General features: G+C 34.9%; 1 protein-coding gene across 1 annotated transcript in view; it reads left to right on the top strand.

The window, feature by feature from the left end:
- Positions 1–3,311: 3,311 nt before the first annotated feature.
- Positions 3,312–22,609, top strand: part of WASHC4 (WASH complex subunit 4) — a 50,871-nt gene continuing 31,573 nt past the window's right edge. Inside the window, 14 exon segments of the mRNA XM_006193707.3 lie at positions 3,312–3,465; positions 6,265–6,404; positions 7,343–7,396; positions 7,493–7,558; positions 8,296–8,341; positions 8,814–8,881; positions 12,109–12,191; positions 13,825–13,867; positions 14,316–14,372; positions 14,374–14,420; positions 15,132–15,252; positions 16,649–16,772; positions 16,877–17,004; positions 18,430–18,590. Coding sequence (XP_006193769.2) covers positions 3,330–3,465; positions 6,265–6,404; positions 7,343–7,396; positions 7,493–7,558; positions 8,296–8,341; positions 8,814–8,881; positions 12,109–12,191; positions 13,825–13,867; positions 14,316–14,372; positions 14,374–14,420; positions 15,132–15,252; positions 16,649–16,772; positions 16,877–17,004; positions 18,430–18,590 — 1,274 coding nt within the window. The 5' untranslated portion in view covers positions 3,312–3,329.

Raw genomic sequence — 22,609 nt, 5'->3', positions numbered from 1 at the left:
TTGCTGTAATTAAGACTGGGGTTTTTGGCATAGGGATGGATGAATTTGTTCAACATCACAGACACAGACTCATGAGTATGTGGAAACCTAACACATGACAGAGATGGCTTTGATGATGTTGGCTGAACCTCAGTTGTGAGGATTCAATAACGTAATATATGTAAAAGACTTAAAATGCTCCCTGGTACACTGTAAATGCAAAATAAGTGTTAGCTGCTATTATCTTTACACTCACTCCTAATCCCCACTTTACTCTTTTCCCCTAATATTCAAAATTTCAACTTCATCTCATTGGCCAGAACTTCATGGTACGTCCACACCTGACTATAGGTGAGCCTTAGGAGAGAGAATCTTTGAGTTGGGCGGCCATGGTCCAACCAAAAACTGGGTTCTTTTACAGGGAGAAAGGAATAATATGTCTTGGGAGGCCATTAGTCTCTGATATAAAAGCTAATGTCCAAATTGACTTTTGACAATATTATAGTTGGTTAGGGGACCAGGCCTAGAAGGCATGCTCTTGACTGAAGGATGGACTGGCATGTGTAAACTCAAGAAGGTTGGAAGCAGCAGGACTTGTTTGAGGAACTGCAAATGGTCTGGTATTACAGCAGAGCAAAGTGGGTATAAATTGGGGAGTAGATGGGCAGAAAATTTAGAGAATAACCAAAGGGCAGACTGGAAGAAGCCTTGTGTTCCATCCTATGAAACATAAACTCCATGCCAAGGACAATAGAATCCACTGAAGGACTTAATGTGGGGCATTCCCTGATCAGATAAGTTTTGAGAAACTTCACTCAGTGGTGTGGACGATAGAAAGAAAAGATCTGTCATATATCTATAGTAAATGATAGGGTTGGGAAGACTGACTCTTGCCCAGGTGAGAGATTATTTTGTAAGGAAATATATTAATTAACATATTAGGAATCTTTTTGGCAGGTACACATAGGACTCTGACAAATTACAGAGAGAAATGTCTTTAGTGAGTTATCATAGATTTTTCTATTGCAGGGAACATACTTTATATTAACAAACAAGTTCGCTACGATCTTGGCATACACACACACACACACACACACACACACACACACACAATGTTTTGATACAGAATAAACTGGTACTCAAGTTGTGGATATAGGGTTAAAGGCAAGGATTCCCAGGTGCCAGCAGGAAGGCACATTCTGAGGGCAACTGTTCTAAAGTTCTTTAAAGCTTTCAAAATAGCATAATACTGTCCATATGGAATATCTCCCCTTCTAGTTCCCAGCTTGCCTTTCAGAAAGTACTGCTAAGAATGAAGTAGAAAGAAGGATATTTAACTCTTCAAAATGATTATCTGCCTTTGGTAGCCTAGGCCTGAGAAATACAGGACACCTGCTGTAATAAATAACTTTCAGATAGCACATTTCAGTTTATAGTGAATGTGCTTTAGATTTAGTATCTAATTTATAGTTCTCTAATAAAATATGAAGTTCTAGGTGTAGAATTTGATTTAAAGATACGTAAGCTAAGATAGGCAATCCCTGAGATTTCTTTTAAAACAAGGTTATAATGATTCAAAACTGTAAACATTTCTATAGTATGTGGTTGGCGTTGTTCTGTGCCTCATATATGTATGAATGAGTCCTCAAAACAATCCTTTAAGGTGTTTACTACTATTGTTCCCACTTTATGAGGAAATTGAGGCACAGGCTAAATCACTTGGCCCTAAATCACATGGCTAGTAAAAGGCAGAGCTACGATTTGGACCTACACAATTTGACTATAGAAACTGTGCTTTTAGTTATATTACATGACACTGCCTCTTGCACTGATTTAATAGATTACTGAATATGCAGATTCAAATTGCTCTGACCTGTGACTTCAATGTATCACAATGACCTGTTGGGAGACTAATCACAGTGATGAACCAAATGTAAGGAATACAGCAAAGTCAAACTCACAATCACACAGAAAGTAAAAGAAAAAATGTTTGTCAGCAATTAGGTACCAATGTTACGGGTTATTTTCCAATTTTGTTTCTTTCTTTTTTTTTTCATCCTTTCTAAAATGCCCACTAAGACCGCAGGCGTCTGTTTTCTTGCCTGCCTTTTTCATAATCTCTGCATCTAGCATGGTACCTAGTGTGCACTCAAATACTAGCATGGCACCTAGTGTGCACTCAAATATTTGACCTACTCTGCAGATTCACGGGCCCCATGGAATGGTCTTCAAGCGACTTTTCACTTGCTTTATTAAGTTAGTTATTTTGGGTTCTTTCTGAGGTTACAGAAGTAAGACCTTAATAAATTCTCACTTACAAAGATTAAAAAACTCATAAGTAGACACAACAGAACCTGAAAATGACTTTCTAATCACCAACTCTTCCAGTTGACCACTGTCCGGTTTAGTGTGATTTGAGTTCACTTTCCATGCGTTTACACGCACATATGAATTATACACGTTTATATAAAAACACAAATGTGGTAACAAATACGCATTGTTCTGCAACTACCTCCTGTCAGTTTCTCATGTCCATAAATCTACTTCATTTAACAGCCATCTAATATTTCACAGCATGGACGTATGAACTTTATGTAATTACTCCCTATCGATGAACATTTAGATCGCTTACTAGTATCTGATAAAATCAAGCAGCAATGAACACTGTTGTGCAAATACCTGTATACACGTAGCACTACTGGGTAGCACAGATCTCTGTTCACCAAAAAGCCATTTAGCAGGTAAGGGCATTTTAGAACCCACATAAACAGCGCTTCTTCTCCACCCCACTGCCTTCTGAGTTGGAGGTGGGTAGAGAGCCGGTGGGTGGAAGATAAGCAGCAGAGTAAAATTCCTCCCTAAGGTGTTCGTAAAGTAACTACTCTTCCACGCCGTATTTTCTCCTCAGGAACCATCCGCACAGGGTGCGCAGGAGAAGAGCGGTAAGAGCTCGGACGGTGGCTACCCGCAAGGCGTCGGATATACGGGCTCTTGGAAGAAGCGCCTGGACGGCGACGTCCTCGAGGACCACGCCTTCCTGTGAAGCCCCCACCCCCAAAATTTTGCCCTTTTTAGGCTTGACTGAGGGAGCAACTTCCCTAGTATTAAAAATGGCCTGGAGTCAGCAGGGCGAAATGTAAGGTATCGATGTGGCCTGAGAAGTAAACTGAACGGTGCGAAGCCCAAATAGGAACGGGAGGAAACCGCGAGGACCGCCGCCGCCGCCATGGCGGCCTCCTCCGGCCACTGCGGAGGACTCGCTTTCCCAGCGGCCCCCGCGGCCCGCAGAAGCCTTGAGCCCGGCCCGCCCTCTCGAGCGGAGGTGGGGCCGGGGCCGGAAGTCACGTGTTATGACAGCAGCCTGGGTGAGGCCGCTGTCTTCACCCAGGCTGGTTGGAGCTGTGACTGTGGGAGGCGCCGGGGTGATGGCGGTGGAGACTCTGTCCCCGGACTGGGAGTTCGACCGTGTTGACGACGGCTCACAGAGTAAGGGAGCAGCAGGGCGAGGGCTGCGGGTGGACGCTCCCCGGCCCGCCTCATCCCTGGCAGCGCTCTTGCGGGAGGGCTCTGCTTCGCGGTCGCAGCGCAGCCGTCCGGTTCGGGACGCTTTCTGCGCCTTGGGGTGCGACAGGGACGCACTCGCGAACGGAACTTTCGGAGTTGGGAGTCTCCGCGTTGGTGGGTCAGGCTGGCCGCGTCAGGGCTCGGCGTTCGGCGCGGTGACTGGCCTGGGGAGCTCGCGGTGGTCCGAGGGGCGCGGCGTCCACTTTGTGCAGCCAGGGGCTCGGGCGGGGCGCGCCCGGGGAGGGAGGCCCGGAGCCCGGGGGTGGGGGGGGGGGGTGCGGAGGCTGTCCTGTCTCTGGCCTCTCGGGGCTTTCGCCAGATCCTCAGAACGCTCAGTTCTAGGTGAGGCTGAGGTCTGAGTTCCTGTTTCGGTTTCCTGTTTTTCTTCTTTTTTCTCCCAAACCAACTTTTGGAAGTTTGAGTGTTTTTTCTTTCTTTTGCTTATAACCGTAGAAGATAGCGAAAAAGAACTCTTTACGTGGTAAAAAAAAACAAAACAAAACAAAAAAACACGTGAATGTCAATTTATCCCCTTCCATGCCTTTTATTTGCGTTAAGTGGTATTTTTCAGTGATGTCCTGTAGTTTCCAGTGCACCTAGAAAGGTTTCAAAAATTACAGCAAATATGTTTCAAATTTTATTTCATAAAATTGAAATGTTTCATTTTAACTTAGAAGTCTAACCAAAAAAACGGTAACAAATTCATTTCACGCAGCAAAATTTACAGGCCAGACTATTTTAGTAAAACTGTTTAAGATTACTGCAAATTGGCCATCTGTTTCTTATCTTTGGTGTTATTAATCTGTATAGGTGGTAAGAGATACTGGGACATACTGCTTGTGAATTTGCTTTTTTTTTTTTAATGTAGTTTTCTCAAAATGTGAATGTAATTTTAAAAAATTACATATGAATTTTGCTTAATTTTACAAAGACAGACAAATTAGTTGTAATTAGGCTTTATAAGCCCCTCAAAGAAACGTGGGCTTAATTCAGGATGCTTAGCAGTTTTTCACAAAACATTCCGTAAGTTATTAGCTCTCATATAGCATAAAAAAGCAGTCCTGATGGTTGTGACAAAATCCTTCAACTTTTCTATGGAGAGGATTCTGTATTTGTTGTTAAAGAATTAACTGCGCCTTGTCATGTATGAAGCTTTATGAATAGAAGTTCCCTATTCTACTATCTGCAAAATATTGGAATGAAAATATGATTTGGATTTGAAAGCAGGTCAATCAGGAGAATGATCTGATTCACTCAAAGACATTTTCTACATACCAGGAACTGTGATAGGTATTAGGGATACAAAGATAAAACAAGAAATTCAGTCTGTTGGAAGAGATAAGCATGTAAACAGGTTTTTAGAATTTTACTCTTGGAGAATCACTGTGGAGTTCTTATTTTAAATCTTTTTGTTTTAACTTTTTCCAAATTTAAAACTGTTACCAGCAAGGAGCTTTAATGTTATTGCAGGTTTTCCCAAACGAACTAAATGAATAATTCATTGGCATGTTTTTCTGGTGTTGTCATTAAGAACTCATTTGGTGGTTAAATGCAGCTTTGGTCATTTCCCATGTAATTGAGAATTAGAGATTTACTTGGGATTTTGAGGATTTTACGCGGTTTTAAAAATTTAAGGTGTAGGGAAAAGAAGACTTCTCTGTGCTTGGTTTTCATTAATTTTTGAAATACAAATGATATCTAGACGAATTGTTTTCCAGAATTGTCTAGATTGATGCTATAATGAAGTAGGAACCTTAATGAACTAAATTGATCCACCTGATTCAGAGCATTAGTTGCAAAATAAGGGAGAATATGAAGCTAGGTCTTTATCCTTAATAGGTCAGAACGTACTTCATCTTAGAGTTGCTTCATATTGCTAATTTGAGGAGAGAAAAACTTTACTTTTTTTAGAAAACAATGATTGAATAAAGTAATTCACATCAATAAAAGAAACTGAGTTGGAGTTGAATTTGCTGCCTTTGGAATAATGATGAATTCTTATGTATAACGTGGAATATTTACTTTCATTAATTTTGATGACCAGGCATACCTTTATTGTCCAGTTTATTCCAGTGAATTCCAAGAGTCATCAATTGACGTGTAAATTCTATAAATATCAACACAGTATTTTGTACTTAGTGTTCTTTACTGGCTTTTCCAACTCTTATAATTAAATAATTAAAATATCTTGGTAAGTTTGGGGCATCTCAGGGATAATATGATGAAATGGGTCTAGAACCATTTAAAAACATAATTTAAGTATGTTTTTAGACATAGTTTACTATGTATGGAATTAAGCATTACATTTTAAAATTTTACTTCTATGACAATGCAGATTTTTGCACCTAAATCAGGTCATTTTTTTCCACAAAAAGTTGTTTATGACTAAGACATAAAATCAGAACATTGAGATGTCTAAGGCATTATTCATATAAGATTATGGGGTAAATTGTATAGTGACTTTTTTGCAGTACTTAAAGTTATGGTTTTAAGATTGTATCTCTATCTACTGCTTTTACAATCATTTTATCTATTTGGAAAAGATTGAAAGCTCAATTATTGTTTAACTTTGAAACTATTTTCAAGAAGTTCAGGCATTCCAAAGTAATATATTAACAATGCTTAGTATCTACTTTGCTATGACTTTTGAGATTATTTGAAGTAAATGTCTTGTAATTCATTACTTATACTTCTCACGAACTGTTTTAAAATTAAATTTAGAAATCCATGCTGAAGTCCAGCTTAAGAATTATGGGAAATTTCTTGAGGAGTATACCTCTCAATTGAGAAGAATTGAGGACGCACTGGATGATTCAATTGGAGATGTTTGGGATTTCAATCTTGATCCTATAGCATTAAAGGTTTGATTTTGGTTTTATTTTTTAATTTATGTATGTATATTTAGGATGTAGTATATCTTAAAAACAATTTTTAAAAATGAGATATGTATTTTTTATTATTTGGAATCTAGAGAACTAAAAGAAACTTGGAGAAAAATGGTTAATTTTCTTTTCTCTAAGCCATGCATGTGTTTCTGTTTTTGTTTTTAAAAATAATGACACAAACTCCAAGTCTTTAGTGTCAAAGAATGATACAAACTCCACCTCTTTGAGCTAGCTTTTGTTTTTCATTATCAAGAAAATGGAGAGGGTTGAAATAGAATGTCCAGGCTTTGTTTTTTATTGAGGTTATTTTGTATACAGTGAAATGCATAGATTTAAAATACACCATTCAGTGAGTTTTGCCAAAAGCCTATTCTCATGTAACTCATATCTCAATCGAGATACAGAATATTTCCATCATTTCCCAAAATCTCCCTTGTACTATTCAGAGGATATTAATATGGCAGTGATTTTTTTTTTAATGTATGAAATAAGACACTCTTGCTCTGTTCCATTTTGAGGTAGTTTTATTTTATCTTTCAAATTATAGCCTGTTACCACTTAAGTAATAACTAACATTTATTGAGCATTTATTATGTGCTAGACAATGTCCTAAGTCTCATATTGACTTTTTAAATAACAGGTTTCTTCTGTTGTAATGCACATGTAATACAGTTCTTTGGGTTTAGTGTGTTCACAGAATTGTGCCACCATTACAAGAGTTGATTTTAGAACTTTTAACCACCCCAAAAAGAAATCCTGTATCCCTTTGTAGTCACTCCCTATCTGGTGTGGTGCTAGTGCTGAGTACAGAGTCTAACATCTAGAATAGAGTTAGTCTCAATTTGTATATCTAAAATTTTAGCTTTTTTTTTTTTTAAATTATAAAGAAATTTTATTTTCCTTTGTTTTTTTAGCTTTTGCCTTATGAACAGTCTTCCCTTTTGGAACTCATAAAGACGGAAAACAAGGTACAGATTCCCAAACCTAAATACCTGTTTCTAAAATACTTCAGTTACCTGGTATAATTTACTTTTTTCCTTTTGTGTTTTTACTCATAAATCTAGGTCTTAAACAAAGTCATCACTGTTTATGCTGCACTTTGTTGTGAAATCAAGAAATTAAAATACGAGGTAATTATTTGTACTCTTAAGACATTAAAAACATGATTTAAAAGCAAATATGTGCTGACATGTGTACAGTGTGCATAAATATTTATTGAATGTTGAATAAGGTGTTTATTTATAATAATAATAATAATAATGAGTACCATTCACTGAGTATTTAAAAACATTCTGCTAACCCTGTGAATACTCATAACAGCTCAGGGTGGTATGTGAGGAATAGCTGAGAAAACTGAAGCTTAAAGAGGATGTCACTTGCCTAACATTTTTACTAGCAGTTATGATTTGAGTCTGGGTCTGCATAGATTCTAAGTCTGTGCTACCTGTCATGTATACTGGCTTTCTAGATAGTAACTGATTTTTTTTAAAGAAGCTTTGAATTTTTAATATGTTTTGTGTTTCCTCACCCATGAGTCATTAAAATTCTAGTAGAAGATGGTAAACTTCATCTTTTTCTCTCTACCTTTTTGATAATTATAGTTGCTTTCACTTATGAACTAGTGGAAGGATACGGACAATAAGACAAAGTAAAGGCTGAAGAAATCAAGAAATGACTTTGAGTATCAGTAATATCTTTGGTACTCTAAAGATAAATTGAATTTACCTATATTATGAGCAATTTTTGAATTTCAGTATATTTGTATATATGATGTAGTCATCTGCTTATTAAATAGGGGTAACTAAGAGCTTAGGAATTTAGAAACAAAATAGCAACCTTTAAAATTATTTTAATTTTTTTTTAACAGGCTGAAACTAAATTTTATAATGGTCTCTTGTTTTATGGAGAAGGAAGTAAGTATTAAAATTTCACATTGTAATGTTGGGATGCCTTTTTTGGGATTGAAATGAACAAAAAGTTAACTGAAAATATGGGACTATCATGATCATCCAAAGTATTAGTGTGAGAAAATAAACACTCAGATTTTTTATTGGTGTGTTCTTTTGATGGCAAACAAGTGAAAAAAAACCCTGAGGGATGAAGCAGCAGCAAATTCTCTATAAAATTTGTTTGATATTTTTATAAATTATAAAGCACTGTAGCTAGATGAAGATTTTCCTAGAATTCATTAAATAGTGAAACAGATGATAACTTTTAATTGTGTGATTAATGATTGTCTCATTTTCCTCCTCAGTGTAAAAATTCTTTTTTTAGTAGTATGCAGATTAGAAGATGTCCAGTAAATAAAAACCATATTTTTCTTTTTTGGCATTCATTAAGTTTAAATTTTAAAAATTAAAATATTCTTCATGTTGCCTTTTAAAGCTACAGATTCCAGCATGGTGGAAGGTGATTGCCAAATTCAAATGGGGAGATTTATTTCATTCTTACAGGTAAATGATTTTTACTTTTTATTGAGGCTTTTCTTTGAAAAGTTTGAATAAATTACACATAATCAAAAGAGTTCTGAAAGACTCTGTTCTGTGAGTTGGTATTGGATTATAGTGGAGGTCTAATTCCTGGAGGATTTTCGTAGCATTTTTAGTGAAATTTCTTTATGGACAGTTTATCGCCATGCCTTTGAAAACAATTTAAACTTTGTACCTGGTACAAAAAGATAATTTATGTTAGAAAAAATTGTTAATGGAGATCATTAAGCTGGTATATAAGCAATGATGAGATTTTTAAAAGCAGCAGCACTTGATGCTTCTAGTTAAATGTTTCAATTTAGGTGAGTTTTTCATCACTGCAAAGTTTTAGTTATTCTAGGTCTTTTGGTTTGATTTTATCAAAAATATGAAACTTGCATTTTCCTCCTCCATTATAAAAGCAATGCTTGTATAATATGACAAAAGCAAAAATTGGAGATAAGGGAAAAATACTTATAATCCCACTTATCTTCTGATTGTTGGGTATAAGATTTGATATATTTTATTGATTTAAGCATGCTAACATAGTCAAATCTTTTATATTTTTACTACTTTCTTTGGTCTTTTTGACTTAATTGAGAACATTTTATTGAAATTAACCTCCATTATGGTGTGTGTCAGTTAAGGTTCAGTCCGGAAAATATGTTACACAAGGTATTTCAAAAGAGGAGATTTAATAGAGCTTTCTTATGATCCAGCAATCCCCCTCCTAGGCATATATCTGGAAAAGAAAAAGCTCTAATTCAAAAAGATACATGTACATCAGTGGTACAGCACTAATATTTACAATAGCCAAGACATGGAAGCAACTTAAGTTTCCATCAACAGATGATTGGATAAAGAAGATGTGACACATATATATACAATGGAATATTACTCAGCCATAAAAAGAATGAAATACTGCCGTTTGCAGGAACATGAATAGACCTAGAGATTATCATACAAAGTGAAGTGAGTCAGACAGAGAAAGACAGGTATCATATATCACTTATATGTGGAACCTAAAAAAAAATACAGATGAATTTATTTGCAAAACAGAAGCAGACTCACAGACATAGAAAATAAACTTATGGTTACCAAAGTGAAAAGGTGAGGGAGGGATAAATAAGGAGTTTGGGATTAACAGATACACACTACTAAATGTAAAATAGATTAAGCAACAAGGGTTTACTGTATAGCACAGGGAACTGTACTCAATCTTTTGTAAGAATCTATAGTGGAAAAGAATTTTTAAAATTTGTGTATAATTCAATCACATTGCTGTACACATGAAAGTAATATAATACCAAAATCAACTATACTTCAATTAAATAGGTAAATAAATAAAGAGGAGACTTAATATAGAGAATTGGTTACATAAGAATTGGAGGGCTGAAAGAAAAAAGAAAACAGTTGAGGTAAGCCAGAGGAAGCAGATATCACCTCTACGTCTAGGGAAGAGGAAGAGGTTGGGGTTGCCAGATCTTTGAGCTAGGTGGAGGAGCCCAGGGGAATTAGTGTCATATCTCTGAGGAAGCAGTGCTGCCTGGCAGCTGCTGGTACATCTGAGAGGGCAATACGTGATTGGTTCTGTAGTGCTGAAAGAAGCTGGAGACTGGGGCAGGCTGCCGTTGATGGGGTGAACTGCTCCTGCCTGGATTATGCTGATAAAAACAGCAAGAAATAGAAAGGATGTCCTTTTCCTGCCTTCTGTTCTTCTAGTGCCACCTTTTGGCAGAACCTAACAGGAAGCCTGCTGGACAGGAGTCTAAGAAATGTTAATTTGCAGAGTTGAAGTGAATGTGTCAGTTTCTCCCTTTAGTTTTTATCAAATTTTGCATTTGTCATTTTTGAGGATATTTTATTTGGTGCATACAAGTTTAGAATTGTTTATCATTCCCAATAAATTGAATCTTTTATTATGTAGTAATCCTCTTAAACTGTGATAATAATTATGTATATAATATATAATTATATATAGTAATTAGCTATAGTAATGCTAATGAAGTCTGTTTACCTGATATTAATATCACTGCCCCAGCTCTGTTTTAGTTAGCATTTTCTTTTTTCTAATTCATTTTATGTTCTTTCACCCTTTCAGTGTCATTATGTTTTATTGTGTTTCTTTAAAACTGCATCTATCTGGATTTTGCTTTTTTATATAACCTAAAAATCTCTTACATTTGGTTAATTTCTATTTCTTTATAAATAGTCTATTATGGATCTGTACTTGTTTCTACCTTTTTGCTTGCACTAATTGTCCTGCATTTTCTGTTCTTTTCTCTGCTTTTATGAGACTTTTATAAATTTAATAAGAAATGTAAACCTAGAGCTGTTTAAAATTGAAATGCATTATTTATTTTCATTGTCAGAAAATTTAAATTGTGGATCTCATTAGCAGCTGCACATAATTCCATTTTTAAACATTCAACAAATGTTTTATGAGCCTAGCACATGTTAGAAAACTGTTCTTGGTGGGTTACAGCAGTGCACAAAACCAACAGAAATTTCTGCCCTCATAGAGCTTATTATAATTTAGAACAGCTATAGGTTTAAGTTAGGTTTTAAATACTTTAGGATACTAACTGCTTCTATAGTTTTAAAAGTTGAGAGCTGTTGAAAAATTTTTAAAAGATGTGGGACTTGGTAGATGTGAGTTAATTATTTAATGACAGACATATTTCTCGGATAATTAATATTTCATATGGTGTGTGCTAAGCGTGGTTATAGATAAGGTTAAAGGTAATAAACACTTAAAGTTATTCTAGAGTAACTTTAGGAGACCTCTTCCCCTCATTGTCATACTTTCTAAACTGGTAGCTTTTGAGCTTCTTCATTCATTCAGGTGTTCATTTATTCATTTTATAGGACAAATTTATTGAGAAGTAGTTGAGGTTTAGCCACCATGCTGGGCAGTGGACATTCAAAGAAGGAATAAGACAGTCTGTCATTTAGGAATTATATGAATAACAAAAACAAGACTTAAAATAAAAGGATGAATGAAATGCTGTGGGGGCAAAGGAGTAGAAATGACCTTCGGAGGTGAATTAAGAACTGATTGCTTGAAGGATACTCGAAGTTGCCTTGCTGCAGGTTAACTGGAGATTTTTATTGGAAAATTATTTTGTTTTTATTTAGCATTGTTATCATAAAATTCAGTCAAATGGTGACATTTACTCAACTTGTAACATATACTCAACTTGTCATTTCAGGAACTGTCTTGTTTTGTTACGAGGTGCTATGAAGTGGTGATGAATGTAGTCCATCAGTTGGCTGCTCTCTATATCAGTAACAAGTAATGGATTTTAGAAATATTTTTGCATTTTTAATATACAGAAAATTTTTTCTTAAACTAGCTAATTATATGAAATAGTTTTTCATTTGTTCACTCACCTATTCACTCATTCCTTCATTCACTTACTCAGCATTCTTTGAACACAAATGATGTTTTAAACACTACTTGATGTGTGTAATACATAGGTTAGTAAGACACAATTTCTGCCATGGCGAATGAACCCATTATCTGTCTGAATGAGAGTGCTGACAGAATAATCTTAAAGAAATTTGATTATATAGGAAAGGTCTAGTATAGAATTAATACATGTACCAAGTTCTCTCTGCTTAATCTCTCTCCTTTACTTTGAGGGTCCCTGGCTCATTAGAATCATGTGAGACTTCCCTTAAACTACAGAGTATTGAGGTGTGGGGCTAGGGAATCTACACTGGAAACATTTTGAGTAATTCTAATGATCTTCCAAGTTTGTGGACTGCTGCCCTAAATCAAGATAGATCTTCAAATTTTTCTAGAACCCTTAGTATTCCCCACCACCACAATTATTAATCAAACTCACATTTGATTAATACTTTCTACTTAAAAATTTTCCCACTTACTATTTAATTATAATCTTAAAGTAACTTTAGATATATAACTAGGGATTCTCAATTATGAAAAGAGTAATAGCTGAGGCCCAAAGGAATCATTTGCCAAGATTCCGTACAATTTAGGTACTGTTCTTTTAGTCACCAGCCAATTCATTTTTGTTCTTACTATATACCATGCTGCATCTTAACTCTATAAACTGAAAGATTGTTAACTGTTTCTCATTCTCGTGTTTTTCCACTCGGTCAGGTATTTATTTTATGTTCTGTGCTTTCACTGAAGTTCTCCTTATGGCAGAAGGGAATGAGAGCATAGCTCCCCACAACCCCTGCAGTACCTGGTGTGTCATTCAAAGAGGACTCCCCACTACCACACCCTTGCCCTAGAAAAATGAAATTTCTTTGTTTTGTGCTTAATTTTGAAAATATTCTATCTTGTGGAATACTTACATGTGCTTTGATATACATGTATTAATTTATTTACTGTTGAATAGGTTGACTCTCTAGGAAGTCGAGTTGAATTATCCTGGGGCTTTTGACTTTGGTATAATTCCTTTTGTATGCATTGTTTTTTTCAGTAGGAATGAGAACTCCAGAAATTCAAATTAAGAGAAGACTAGTTCCCAAATGCCAGTTTGGATGAGATAACAAAGATTCTAGTGGGGAATTGAGAAATTCTAATAGTTTAAAAAGAAAAAGAGAAATGAGTATCAGTTTTGTTATTTCTCTAGCTCCGTCCCAAGCTTGATCCTTTAGGTATGAGTGGCTAGGGTTATTCACGGGCTGCATGTTGACATATACCTACCCATTGAGTTGGCTGTAGGCAAGGAGAGCTGAGAGTCTGCATGTGCAAGTTAGTTCCCTTCTTGGGAAAGTGGAATATGATAGTAATTCCTTGGATCTCATAAATTTGAGTGACTAAAGCCTAAATAAGGATAAATATATACTAAAATTCCAAGAGCTTCTGCTACTATGTGTTTTCCTTAAAATAAAAGTGAACTGTGACAAAAATAACTTTTTTTAAAAAGTTGGTTGTTATTTTATTGCAGGATTGCACCCAAAATTATAGAGACAACTGGCGTTCATTTTCAGGTAAAAGTTATTTAACTGAACCTGTAAAGCTGTAATTTTTACTATATTTTACTTTGGAGTTTGTGTGATTAGGAGGGTAAAACAATCATTGCAAAACTCTTTAAGGATTTCTCTTCTTTTATGTTTGTTCTCGTTCATCTGTAAGGTTGATGAGGCTTTGCTGACCCACTATCTGTGTAACTTAGTTTTTCCTAGTAGTGGCCCAGTGCAGATTCTCTAGTCTCTTTGGGGGATCTACAGTATCACCATTATCACCAAAATATTGGGTGAAATGTTTCCCAATTTAAGGCTAATTGTTCCATCTGAAGATTAATAGTTTCATCTGTAGCTTAATTTACCCACTGCTTTAATTTAGTAATTAGCCCAAGTGTGTTGAACTTTAAAAATCTACATGAAGCTTAACTTCTAACTAGTGATTAAATGATAATCATTAAAGGTTTCTTGACAGACTATGTATGAGCACTTGGGAGAGCTGCTAACAGTTTTGCTTACCCTGGATGAAATTAGTTGATAATCATATCACATTGAAAGACCACTGGACTATGTACAAAAGGTGAGCCAATTAAAATGTTTAAAATACTCTCTTACTTTGTATAGTTAATGTATTAGTAAAAAATAAACAAATGTAAACAGATCCTTTAAAAGACCTGAAGATCTGTATTTATAAGAATCTTACATCAAATGTTTTTTTGAAGGGAGTAACCATTCTTTCAATTTTAGATAGACTTGTTTGAGAATATGATAAACTTGTATAAAGCATCCTAATTCTTAAAGTGTAGTTGAATGTTAATTTGACAGCCTTAGGACTCAGATTAATTTTTTCCTTATTCAATATAAATGATAATTGTTTATCCTGGGTTTGATTTTATTTTGTTGTATACTCCAAGGTGTTTTATTATTATTTAAAAAATTTTTTTAATGGAGGTACTGGGGATTGAACCCAGGACTTCATGCATGCTAAGCATGTGCTCTACCACTGAGCTGTACCCCCCCAACTCTAAAACTTTTTAAAGTCAAAACATTTTATTCAGTTAATAAGTATTCACTAAATGTCTGGTATCTAGAGAGCACCAGGTATGTGAATTTAAGATAATATAAAAAGATACGATTAGAAAATTAAATATATTAGGATTGTTTTTGTTCATATTTTCAAATGTGTAGAGCCAGACAAGAAATACAAATATAAAACTTTGATTTCTGAGAATATTTTTAATACAAGGATTTATTAGGCAAATTGAAGGGCTTTCTCCTAATTTTCCACAAGGTTACTGAAATCTGTCCATCACAATCCTTCAAAATTTGGAATTCAGGAGGAAAAACTAAAGCCATTTGAAAAGTTCTTGTTGAAGCTAGAAGGGCAGTTACTCGATGGAATGATATTTCAGGTATGAGAGCTGTATCAGGCTATGATAAATGGGCTTCTATTAGTTGACCCAGCTCAGAATTATAGTGGGACACTTTCATAGCATGCTTTTGTGATTATGTTTTTCTTTAAAAGTACTTTGGCTTAAACACTGTTAATGTACCAAAATATAATTATATCATTATCTAGTAGCAAACAAAATTAATAGTGTACTGGTTGTATTTGGGGTAAGGGTTTTTAAAAATTATGCAAAAGGATAAAACTGTTCAAGAATTAATATCTAAGTAGTTGTGTTAAGCAGTTTGTTTGTTGTTAACCTCTAGATTTAGATTTGTAAGACAGCCTTTTAAAAGTCTGTATAATTCTTCCTAGACTTAGGGAATATAATTTGAATCTGCACAATCCATGTGGCTTCTAACCGTGTGTGGCTATTTAAATTTAAATTAATTAAAATAAAAATTCACTTCCTCTGCCACACTAGCAATGTTTCAAATGCTTAATAGTTACATGTAATCTAATCATTGCAATGCACACTTTAAACTTATATTTATGTCAGTGATATCTCAATAAAGCTTGGAAAAAAGCCAGCTGTGGCTAATAATCATATCAGCACAGATGTAGAACATTTCCAGCATCACAGAAAGTTCTGTTGGATGGCACTGCTTTGGGTAGTAGTCACCAGAAATTGCTTACAGTGACCCTTCAACAACATGGGTTTGAATTGGACAAATCCTCTTCTATGGATATTTTTCAATAGTAAACACTCCACTATTACACAGTCCATGGTGGATTGAATCCGAGTATGTGGAGGAACCGTGGATACAGAGAGCCAGCTATAATGTATATGTGGATTAACTACCACTTGTTCAGGGATCAACTGTAAATATTTCATATAAAATCTGCTTCAGGTTTACCTTTAATTTATATTTTAAATGATTACAATTTTTACAGAATGATCCTAACTCTTGTTTAATATCAATTTAGCTATTAATTTGTTAGTTTCAGAAGGACCTATTTCTATACATGCTGTAATACAGTGCTAGGAAAGTAATTGTAAACAGATAAAGTCTACTCTTAGAAGTGCAAATTAAAGTCATAAAACATGTTTTCCCATGCTTCATTAGATACACCTTGTATACATCACCAAGCATCACTGTGTATGTCTTCATGTAGAATTTTAGATTTTTGGTTCGGTTTTATTTTACATAACAGGTACTCAAATATATAAGTACGTATACATTTTACATTCAAAAAGACTGGTGTTAGATTAGATTAAGGTAAAAACCTGAGCATCCATGTTAGTAGAATTAAAATGATGAATGTAGGAGTTTATCACTCTATATTTTTATCTGTTTAATAGCATATTGAGTCATAGTAGCTTATGATAGTCTGAATTTCTCTAAATGTTTCCTATCTAGGGCTGTATAGAACAGCAGTTTGATTCTCTCAATGGAGGAGTATCTGTGTCAAAAAATAGCACTTTTGCTGAAGAATTTGCACATAGTATTCGCTCAATTTTTGCAAATGTAGAAGCCAAACTTGGTAATGTAAAAATGCATTTTTTGGTTTTTGTTTAAAAAGTTTTCATTTCCTTTAAAGGAGAATTTTAAGTATATTGTTTTTCTCTCATGTTATTGTCTTATAAGGAGAACCTTCTGAAATTGACCAGAGAGACAAGTATGTAGGAATTTGTGGACTCTTTGTACTGCACTTTCAAATTTTTCGAACTATTGATAAAAAGTTCTACAAATCTTTATTGGACATTTGTAAGAAGGTAAGAACTTGGAACTTTTATTTTTTCATTTTGAGTATACGGAAAAGATTTTGGATAAAACTGGATTTTTTTTTATTGAGTTATAGTCAGTTTACAATATTGTGTCAATTTCTAGGTGTACAACACAATTTTTCAGTCATACATGAATATACATATATTCGTTTTCATATTCTTTTTCACCATGAGCTACTACAAAATGGAATGTATTTCTTTGTGCTATACAATATAAACTTGTTTGTTTATTCTATATATACCTGTCAGTATCTACAAATCTCTAATCCCCAGTCTGTCCCTTCCCACTCTCCTCCTCATTGGCAACCGCAAGTTTGTATTCTATGTCTGTGAGTCTCTTTCTGTTTTATGTTTAAGTTCATTTGTCTTTTTTTTTTTTTAGATTTTACATATGAGTGATACCATTTGGTATATTTCTTTCTCTTTCTGGCTTACTTCACTTAGAATCACATTCTCCAGGGATATCCATGTTGCTGCAAATGGCATTATGTTGTCATTTTTTATGGCTGAATAGATTCCATTTGATAAATATACCACACCTTCTTTATCCGGTCATCTGTCAGTGGACATTTAGGTTGTTTCCATGTCTTGGCTATTGTAAATAGTGCTGCAAAACTGGATATTTTAAAATGTATTTTTATTACTGTTTACAAAGATAAGAATTATTGTTTATAATAATAATTATTATAAAATAATATTTTAATATTCATTTAAAAAATCTAAGCATTCCAGAAATAAGTAACATAGTGAGTGAAAATATTCCGTAATTCCACATCATGTAAGTACATACTAGTGGATGCTTTTCCAGATCATTTCCTATTCATTAACTTTCTTTTACTGTTAGAACTTTTTTCTCTTATTTCTCTTCCTTTTCTTCTTGCCACTTACTCTCATTATTGAAGTAGAAAAAATTTAAAATACTTTTTTTGTATATCTTTCCTGTTTCGATGATGTGGGACCTGCTTTTAAAATTGAAAATTTAGTTTGTGTGTAGAATCAGGTGATGTGTGACCGTGAGAATCTAGCCATCTTAGATATTTATTTTCTATTTTTTCACTAATATAGAATGAAAGTTAAGGTCATGAGGACTCAAGTTTTTGTTTAAGTTTTGCATATTTTTATTCATCTGAAAATCTGTGAGCATATGTAAGTGTGTGTTTGGGGCACGTGTGTGTGTGTGTGTTGTTTAATATTTAGGTAGAATAAAATTAGTGTCATGCTCCACACTAGACATAGGAATGCTTAACTCTGTGGCACAGTAGCATAATTTGTCTCATAATATATTCATGAGTATTTATTATTATTATTTTTTCTTTAAATAAATTGTCTTCCATTGTATATTGCAGAGCTACTGAACAGTTTATTGTTTAGCCCCATTTAATGATTTCCCTCCTCTTCTATTTCCTATTTTAGGTACCAGCCATCACTCTAACTGCTAATATTATTTGGTTTCCTGATAATTTTTTGATCCAGAAAATACCAGCAGCTGCTAAACTTCTAGACAGAAAAAGTCTTCAAGCCATTAAAATATACAGAGATACTTTCCTACAGCAGAAAGCTCAGTCACTTACCAAGTAGGTTTTTATAAGTACCCATAATGAAAATATTTAGATATTTTGTATTTTCAAATCTTATACTGATTCTAAATATATGGAAAGCATTTGAATTATAAGATCAAATATAGTTACTCATTACTGGAGAGAAGATTGGGCAGTCTCTAAGTGATTTGTTTTCTGGGAGTGTTTTTTTGTTTTAAATGTTTTAGACTTAAACTCAATTTAAGATGTAGGCAGATTATACTTTATGGAGATATGTATGTGTGTACATGCATTCATATACGCACACATACTTTTTATCAAATGCAGTAAATATTTTTTTGTCTAAAGTGCAGTAGATGTCATTTGATAACATTAAGAACATTACGTGACTCAGTGTTGATTTTTGGAGCAGTTGACTTTTATTTGATTCACTCCTTTTTTTTCTTTATTTTTATGAAAGTAATGTATGCACATATTTAAGAAGTTAAAACTACTAAAGGTTCAAAGGGAAAATAATTGTCCTCTACCCAATTCCCCCCTGTATTTTAGTCCTGCTCCCTAAAAGAACACTTTTAACTCTTAGTTTCTTCTGATAGATACATCTTTATTTTTAGTTTCTCTTACTATGTAAAAGTTTCAAATATACACAAAATAGAGAAAATAGTATCATGAGCCCCCATGTTCTCTTCACTTAGCCTCTCATCACCTAGCCTCAGCAATTAAATTTACTGTGCATTCTTACTTTAGTATACTGCTAAAGTTACATGGTGACCTGGATGAAGATTTTAAATGAAGCAGGACTCTGCCATTGGCCCTATGCTGGACGCAGTTTTTATCTGTAACATTGTTAAAGGGTGATAGGGATTCTTATCCACTTTCTGTTGATCTTGACTATTGAGAGGAAATTGGGTCACTCCTGTACAATGGGGGAAGAAAGGATGTGTCTGGAATATAGGAGATCCCCCTAAAGCATCTCTTAGTACTCCCAAGTCATGTGATTGAAGTCAGTGGAAAATGACAGCAACTCAGTTCAGGCAGGACTACTCATAGCAGAGGTTTCAGGGCTCTCCATTGTATTCTAAAACGGAGCTGAGGAGGGATAAAAATGTAAGTTTGGGTTTAGATTAAAGAGATGAATTCAGTAAGATGGAGAGATAGGAATCAAGTTTAGTAACAGTAATTTAAAAAAAAAGATGTGGATATTTCAGTTATCAGAGACAGTGTTTTTTTTTAAACATTTTTTTAACATTGTGTTGCAGCTGCTAAAAACGTCAGTAAATACTTAAGATTACATTAATAACTATACCCACACTGGGGGTGGGTATAGCTTAAGTGGTAGAGTACTTGTTTAGCATACACAAGGTCCTGGGGATTGAATCAGTCCCTAGGACCTCCTCTAAAAAATAAGTAAACCTAATAACTCTGCCCAAGGTGTAAAAACTAGTAGCTATAATATCTAGGGTAAGGGAATTGGTAGTTCCACTGAGTTCTTATTGGTCAGACTATAATTAGTGTTTGGTGGTGCCACATTTTAAGAGGGCCACATACTGCAGCATCTCTAGATGAAGCTGATCAGGATGTTAAAAGATCTGAGAACCATGACCTTTGAAAATTCATTGAAAAGTATTTAGTTTGATCTTTAAAAGAGAAATCTGTGGAATGATATGTTAGATTTCTTTGAATATTTAAAGGGCATTCATGTTGAAGAGGAACAGATTTGATCTCTGTGGCTCCAGGTTGAAATGCAACCAAAAGAATAAGATGATGGATATTAATAATAATTGCCAACATTATCAAGCTTGTAACTATGTAGCAGACATTATGCTAAAGGCTTTAAACCCACTGTCTTTTGTAAACCCTGTAACAACAGCCTTCTCACCTCGGAAATAGTAAAGTCACAACTAATATTTACCCTATGCTTTCTACAAGCCAATAACTATTCCATGAATCTCATATGTATCATTTTTTATAATCATCAGAAAAATCCTGTGAGGTAGATACTGTTGTTATGGCTGTTTTATAGGCGAGAAAATTGAGGTACAGACAGATTAAACTTGCCCAAATTTAAACCACTAATGTGTGGCAGAGCTGGGAAGTCCACCTCTGGAGCACAAGCTGTTGACATTACCTTATGGTACTATTTTTATCCCATTTTCAGATAAGGAAAATGAGGCTTAGCAAAATGAAGTTTACCAGGTCACACAGCCAGGTACATGTCAGAGAGGGCACGCAAACCTGTGTAGGCTGCCCTGAGAGGTAACGTACTCTTCCACAAGAGCTAGGTGGGCAGAATATAGATGGCCATCAGTCCAAGGTGCTGTAGGAAGTGAATCTTATTAGGTAAAAGACTGATTAAGTTGACTTTCAAGGACCGCCCCCCCCATATGATAACAGTTTAATATTTCTAAATTTTTTTATTTCAAAAATATACAACACTCTAGAACTTCTTTGAGCTGAATGAAGGCAATGTCTTTTTCATTCTCTTTGTAACTCTGCCAAAGAAACCTAAAATTCACAACACTACAGCGACCCTTAGGAGAGAGGAGATGATATGATCAGCATGAGCTTTGTCTGACATTCTAGGAGAAGTTGAGGAAGTGATCATAAGGGCTGTCCCAGTCAGGCTCCAGAGTTCATTAGGAAGAGGAAGCAGTGGGAGACAGTTTGCCTGCTCCCACACTATACATTAGACCCCAAATGGCCAAGTGCCCCAGCCAAGGGTTTGTAGGTTGCTGCATTTTGCTTTTCATTCACAATTGTTATGGTGTTGGGAATACTACCCTCAGAGGGTAGAATTATGAACGTTTATTTCAAACCCAGATGATACACAAGTGTTGACACTGTTGATATTTTATATTAGAATAGGGGATTTATTTTTTTCCCCTAAGTGTTTTTTGTTTCTTCTTTTTGAGATGAAGCTGAAAGGACCCCTTTTGGACTCCCTTTGTCAATTAACTTGGCTTTTTAAAAACTTGAAGCAGTTTCATTTTTATATATTTATGAGAGACAAAGATTATCTGGTGTCTGGGTGTAGGAGTGATGGGCAGAGTGACAGACAAACCTCTGCTTTATCCTGCATAGTCTGATCTAAAACTGAGTGGTTCTTGACTGCCCTTGACTGCGTGTTAGCCTCCTTCATAATGTTACTGACTTGATTGCCATCAGCTTGATTGCTGTTGTAGTCTAGGACTTTTCCTTCTGTCCTTGCTCAGGACCTTTCTGTTCCCTCCTGTGCATTGTATCCCTCCCTGAGTCCTGGTCACAGCCTCCTCCTCAAACTGGAAACATTGCCCTAGGACTCTTCTCTTTCTCTGTGTTTCAGACTTTTAAGTTGAATCATCCACAAGTCAAATAATACATTCCAGTGCCGTTTGAGGCAAAGCCAAATGTACAACTATTGGTGTCTTTTGTCTAATGGAATCTTGGCTCAGCAGAAATCATTTTTCTCAGATTTGATTCTGAGATTTCACCTTCTTAAAACACATTGAATTAATTTAATTTATTGTTTTTAAAATAAAAAAGAAATACAGCTTTAACAGCTTGTGGGCTAGAAGTTCTCATCTTGAGTGATTTGAGGTATATTCATAGTGATTTAGTGTTTATAATCAGCCTGCATAGTAGAATTACATTATTGATTTAGTCTTTCCAGGATGAGAAAGCTCCCTAGATTTGGGCTTAAATCCTGACTTACTCTGTACTAGTTGTATGATCTTGGGCACATTACTTCTCTGTTTCAATTTCCTCTTCTGTAAAATGGAGATCATTATAAAATTAATGTGAGGATTGGACAAGTTAATTTGTGTAAAGTGCTTATAACAGTGACTGGGCATATAGTAAGCATTCAATAATTGTTGACTTTTATATTCAGATTGTGACCACTTGCATTGGTCCATTCTGATTCAAACTGTCATCCCCTTTATTCTGCATTAGAACAGGAGCTTCCTAAGCGGTTTTCCTGCTTTTACCATTGTTCCCTTTATAGCTTATTTTAAACACATCAGCCAAAGTGATATTGATCCTCTTCAGAGTTAGAGTAGGTCACTCTGCTCAAATCT

Source organism: Camelus ferus, chromosome 12 (genome assembly GCF_009834535.1).
Source record: "Camelus ferus isolate YT-003-E chromosome 12, BCGSAC_Cfer_1.0, whole genome shotgun sequence".
In the NCBI taxonomy this organism is placed as follows: Eukaryota; Metazoa; Chordata; class Mammalia; order Artiodactyla; family Camelidae; genus Camelus; species Camelus ferus.
This window is presented reverse-complemented; position numbering and strand designations above follow the sequence as displayed.